Here is a 6,523-nt window from a genome sequence, read left to right as displayed (position 1 = left end):
GTGGGTATGGGTATTTTGGGGGAACTCACTAAGCTTTCGGGCTTACAGTTTCATTTTATTGTTTCAGGTCCATCAGGGGATCGCGGCAAGGCGAAGGCATGATCGTACAACTCCTAATGATTTATTTATGTTTCTGGGTGACTCTGATATTATACATTTTGAAAAAAAAGTTGTAATGATTTTTAATGGTTTGAAATGTTTTTAAAAGTTTTAAATTGGCTTGATTTTTATGGGTGTTACAAATACCCTGTAGGCTTTTGTTACAAATATTTTTGCATCCTTGTGCATGAAGTATGTCTAATTTCTGGCAGTCAGTACGTATGGCATTCCACCCTGTAAAACCGATTTTCCCACAACCAGTCAAAGGAAAACGATGAAGCATTGGACATCCTTTGGAGATACCTACAATGTCACCATTATTTAGAAACCAACAAAGAGAAAGATCCAGAACTCCAATGGCTTTAGATACGCCAAGGGTAAAGTTTTCAAACCCGTTTCCCCTGCTACTGTACTTAAGACTAGGCATATTCAGGACTTGCAGCCCACCTCCACTTAGAATTCCCATAATACCCCTCCCTTGAATGGGACAATGACTTGCTTCCAGATAGTGAAATGAAGGGGAGCAGTCTTGGAAGCCTGTTCAAGTTATTTTGGTACACCAAGAGATATCAACCATACTCATATTCCTATAACATTTGAACAACTCCAACATCCCACTATTAGTTATGCTAATACACTTTGAAACATTCACTGTTTTTAAATCTTTACATGAATTTGCTAACATTCTTAATCCATCATCTGTGATGGTGCAAGACGACAGGCTTATGGAAGAGAATGAAATGCATCCTGAAGATATATGGGAAACCCCAAAATCGGTGATGGTATTGCATCCATCAAGACATAGTGATTTTAGTGCTGATCCATAATCAGATAGGGGAGTTAGTGCAGAATCGTCCACCTTAACAATGAGACCTCTTACCACCAACGAATCTAATTCTTTGAACCTTTTTAGCATCGTTTCAACAGTAGTTGAATCGATTTCTTTGGTGATAGAAAGAACATGACTACGGTTCATTGAGGAGCATCCCAAATCTAACAATTTTTAATTGCAATCGTCATGTCACGTTGTGAGATTGATAATAGCTCGTTCTCTAAAAGTTGTAGTCTCATATCATTCTTATTTGAAAAAAGCATCACAAACGTGTCCCAAGCTTCTTTAGGTGTGTTCTCATCTCAAATATGCTCCAACATCTCTTCTTCGATTGTGGTCTTCAAGACAAACATTGCTTTGGCTGCTTTGATTTTCTATTTGCGTAGAGTGCCAACGACCTCCCATAGATCTTGTCCTTGTAAGTAGGACTTCATACATGTTGCCCACATTTTGTAGTTGTTGTTGAGTTTCTTTATTACCCCGATGACTTAGAGATCCCCCATCGTGTTGAAATACCTCGGTAATACCAAACAAGCTAGCTTCAACACTAAACTTGAAGAGTTACAGAGTACTCATGATACAAAGAGAATCGCTCGTACTCATTATCAAGAAACCAGTCTCTGATACCAAATTGTTGAACATGACTCTTTATGTGGGAGACTATTGGATTAGGTGTCTAAGCCCATAACTATAATTGGTATGTACTTGACCCGATAGTAGCATCGTCCATTTTGGGTTGCCTTCACCAGAACAATTTGATAGATGGATATTTGAGTAAGAGGTTATTGTGATTTATTAATATATTATAAGTATAATATATTACTTGAGAAATCATATTATTTAATTAGTATTGATCAAGAATTAATTTGGAATTAATTTAGTGATCAAAAGAGACTAATTAAATTGATACATACGGATTGGGCTAATGATCCATGATTGATTTGTGATGGGCTAAGCTTATGAGTTAGTCCATGAAGTGTTAGTCCAAATCAAATGCATGGATCATAAGCTTAAGTGTACGAATTAGGGTTACACATGACTCTTGGAATTCTACACTATATATATATATATATATATATATATATATATATATATATATATATATATATCTTTAGTATATTATTAAACATATTGCCGCTTTCTTGAAAATTAAGAGGTACAATATATATTACCTCATGTACAATAATATTAAGCATATAACCAATCATATACGTTTTACACTACAGGGTACACGGTATTACCTTACCCTAATCTCCTAAACACACAACAGCCGCCATCAAACCAATTCTCATCCGTCTCCACCAAAGATGCAGTCCATCTTTTCTGTAACCCTAGAAAACTTAGATCAACCACAATCAATCAAGATTCTCAGGGAAGTTAAGGAAGATCATCAAGAAAGAAAAGAGAAAATCCCAGATCATAAAATTGAAATCCTCTTCTTTCCGTATCCTTCCTAATTGATTCAGAATCGATCCATACTCACCAAAGCAAACCAAATCTCTACCGTCTCTCTCTTGGCGTCGTTGATGATCTCTTCAGTGCGTAGGGTGGCGACTGGCGAGCGTCCACCACTACCTCCTTTGCACAAATACCTAATCCACGTCACCTGCCAAGCTTCCGCCTATGTCGTTGGAGTAGCCGGATGGGCCACCGGACTGAAACTCGGCAGCGACTCCGTGGGAATCTAATACAAAACTCACCGCAACATCCGGAATCGCACTTTTTGCCCTAGGAACCATTCAGGTATGCAAAAATCGATCATATTTTTCATAATTTCTTGTTGATCTTGTGTAAAATTGAAACTGATGTTAATAATTTTTAAGAATATATATTCTTACTTTCGTAAAGCGATCATATTTAGTACCGTTGGTAATCTAAATTCAGGCTTTTGTTGGTGTTGTTTCCAATCTGGACAAGGGTTAGCCATCAACTGGTGTGAAGCTTTTGTTTGACATATTTTCTATCTGCCTATTGGTTTAATGTTTGTATTTTTTATTTCCTTTGAACAACTTGGTTTCTATGGTTGAAATTGACAATTCTCAACTGAAGTACAAGTTTAATTCCATGATATACGCATCCTTTTGCTTTAGGAAATGCTTTATGCTTATCAAACATTAAGGAGAACTAATTGTTGGTTACATATGATATCTTGTCAGATTACCAGAATGGTGAGAGCCTTTTTTCACTTTCAAAGTCTTTTTTGCATATTCTTAAACCAATAAAAAAACAGAAAGTAACAGATTTTGGAACAGGGAATGTTTTGTCTTTTCGTAGGCATTAAATATGGTAAAATTATTTGGCAATTACTGTGATCCTCACATATAAAGATGCATAGTCAGTTTTACTAAAAGTGAAGTTATTCATGCAGGTTCATTTGGTGACATTGATTGTGGTCTTGCTAACATGCATGTTTTCCTTTATCTCGTGTGCTACTGGTGTCACAAAATTCAGTCTTGCATCCACCACCATTTTTAACGTGATGGCATATGCCGCTAAAGGAAACGGGAAAACCGACGACTCACCGGTACTCAAACTCCTTATATACTTCTAGATTGTACATTAAGCTTGTACTGTGTTATCACACAGACCAGGAAAGTTGTACAATACAAGTTTATAAAGCATGTTATATGTATACATGCTTCTCATGTAACAAATAAAGGAAAGTTGTACAGTACAAGTTTATAAAGCATGTTATATATATACAGGCTTTTACGAATGCATGGAAACCAGCATGTCAATCGCAACCAAATAAAAGGAGTATATTACTGATACCAGCAGGGAGGACGTTTTTTTGAAGCCTATGGATTTCAATGGCCCATGCAAGCCCTCCAGTATGTTTATCCAGGTAGGTATATGCATATAGCTATAAAGAAATTTGGTCAAGAATAAACAACATGCATATAACATAGTAATTCCCAAAATGTATCTAAAAATAAAAAGACACATTATAATCACATGATCTTTAAAACTGTCAAAAACAGGTGTCAGGAAACATTGTTGGTCCAACCAAAAAACCGGATTGGTTTGGCCATCATGATGACACGTGGCTATAACATAGTAATTCCCAAAAGGTCTCTCTCTCTCCCTCTCTCTCTCTCTCTCTCTCTCTCTGTATATGTGTGTGTGTGTGTGAAACCATACGCTAATCATTCGTCCCTTGGTTGCAGACTGAAGTTATTGGCTGGTCGGTTCTGAAAATCCCAAAACCTTCGTCAGATGCTATTCAGATTAGAGAATCTCTTTCTAAATGAAACATCGACCTAATCACTTCTATACATGTAATCAGGTATGGAGAGCTTGTAGGTGCAAGTTTGTTGACTCTTTGTTGTTTATAATTTTACAATCTATATATATTTTCTATGTTGCAGGAATTTGAGCACAAAAAGTTTCACTAGTTCCTGACATCTGAACTTGGAAATTTGAGAAGATTACAAGAGCTGTAAGAACACTCAAACGATTTGTTTTTATTACTACAATTGGTAAAAGTGTTAAATGCAAGAAATAGGAAATTCATCCCCCTTTGAAATTTTGATATAATTTTTTGTTCTACTTATAGGTGACGCTGGAAGAGCTAACACCTTTTTGTGTGCTTTGTGAACAACCACATGTGTGCTTTTACTTAGTTTTCAATGCAACAAAATACAATGTTTTGAAATTTAAATGTCAGATTTTAACTTAATCTATATATTTTATGCAGAAATTGCTTGTACCATTTGAAATGCGTGGATATCAAGGGGTCTATAAATTGGAAAAAAAAATGGTAAGGATGGAATTTTTCCATTAACACATAATAAACATTTTTCACTTAGCCTTAGGTTGTGTTTGGGAAAATTTTGATAAAGTTCTATTTTTTTTTTAACAGAAAAGTTCTGATTATTTAACATTAGACGATAATCTGCCATTTTCTGTTAAAATAAAAATAAAAACTTTTTCGTTAAAAAAATATATTTTAGGATTTTAGCAAAATATTTCCCAAATTTCTTTTATCAAAACATTAATCCATAAAAAAATGTTTTTGATACTCTCAGGGGAAAAAAATTCGTCCTTTATGGGGTACAGCTCAGTTGTTCTTGCATCCCCGTTACATGCATGGTGGTGCCACAAGGTTCATATTACACCTTTTGCAAGCTTCATCTTTTTTCAATATGTTTTTTTAATAATAATAATAATAATAATAATAATAATCGCGTCACATCGTTTTCAGAAACCCAAAAATTTGTGATCAAATGCTCGATTAATTTTTAGTATGATATTATTTTAATGAAAATAATAATATGATTAATTTTGACACTAATTTCAACTTCTGATATATATGTTATTTATAGTATGATATTATTTTAATGAAAATATGCTAATAATATGATTAATTTTGGTATGATTGAAAATATTTTTGGTATGACTTTTGACAGTTACTATATTGATTTTTAAATTTTTTTTAGTATATTTGTTAATATTAATATTTTTAGTATGATATTATCTAAATTAAAATATTATAATAATACGATTAATTTTGGTATGATTTAAAATATTTATGGTATGACTTTTGACAGTTATTATATCGTTTTTTTAATTTTTTTAGTATATTTGTTAATGTTATTATTTATGGTACGGTATCAATTTGCTTAATTTTGGAATGAGTATCAGTGTCCGAAAATATATCATAGAATACTTTATTCCACCTATAAATCGTCTTATTTTTTTACTCTTACAGCACAATTCACCAACAAGGAATCTGGAACAGGAAGATTACTTCATTGCATTGCATTTCTTTCACGAATTCAGGTTCTCTGTATTTCTTCTATCTGTTATAACTTGAAGTGTGTGTATAATCTTCTTCTGTCTTCTGTTTAAAGTTATAAAAATTTTCTGTTTGAAATGATAATCTTCTTCTGAATTTTTTTTCAAATGATAGTCTTCTTCTTTCTTCTGTTTGAAGTGATAAACTTATGTGTGTGTATTTGTTTGTGATATCGTATATATGTATGGTTTGTATATGCAAACTACTAATCCACATATGAAAACATACTCATTTATATCACTGTTTGAACTTTAAGCTTTTAACATTTTCATCAAGAGCATTGGCTATTAAAACTTTTTTTTATGCATAAAATGGATTGTTAACCTGATTATTATGAATAGCTTTCTTTTCTTTCTTGGTATTGTCATCGAATAGATAGGTCTAAGAGTGTATGTGTTTGTTATTTATGTACTTGTTGAGGTTGCCCATGCAGTTGCATCTTTATTTTTTTGATTTCCTTGTTGGTGTTGACACAAAATATCTGTTGAAATGAACTATTTGACACAAAATAGTCTACCAAAAGGCCGCAACGAATAGCTCACGTCTAAAGGAAACTAATCTACACATTACTATCTTCCGAAAGAAACTCTTTGCCGCCCGGCGCTTAGCGCGGGTAAACGGCTAGTATATACATACATATACATATATATATATATATATATATATATATATATATATATATATATATATATATATATATATATATATATATATATATATGTAACTCTAAGCCTAAAATCGGTTACCACTTGCATTCCAAGAAGAAGAATCTGATTTTTAGTCTCCTTAACCTC

The 6,523-nt window shown here is 33.2% G+C and overlaps 1 protein-coding gene across 1 annotated transcript; it reads right to left on the bottom strand.

The window, feature by feature from the left end:
* Positions 1 to 311: 311 nt before the first annotated feature.
* On the bottom strand, positions 312 to 1,075 carry LOC145163651 (F-box/LRR-repeat protein 12-like). Its single transcript, XM_079082458.1, has 3 exons — positions 736 to 1,075; positions 492 to 636; positions 312 to 402 (listed from the first exon to the last, which is right to left on the bottom strand). Exons 1-3 carry the CDS (start codon positions 1,073 to 1,075, stop codon positions 312 to 314), a joined length of 576 nt encoding a protein of 191 aa, XP_078938584.1.
* Between the last annotated feature and the right edge of the window lie 5,448 nt (positions 1,076 to 6,523).

This window comes from Lactuca virosa, chromosome 3 (assembly GCF_052849685.1).
Source record: "Lactuca virosa cultivar CGN04683 chromosome 3, Lactuca_virosa_CGN04683_v6, whole genome shotgun sequence".
Classification (NCBI taxonomy): Eukaryota; Viridiplantae; Streptophyta; class Magnoliopsida; order Asterales; family Asteraceae; genus Lactuca; species Lactuca virosa.
This window is presented reverse-complemented; position numbering and strand designations above follow the sequence as displayed.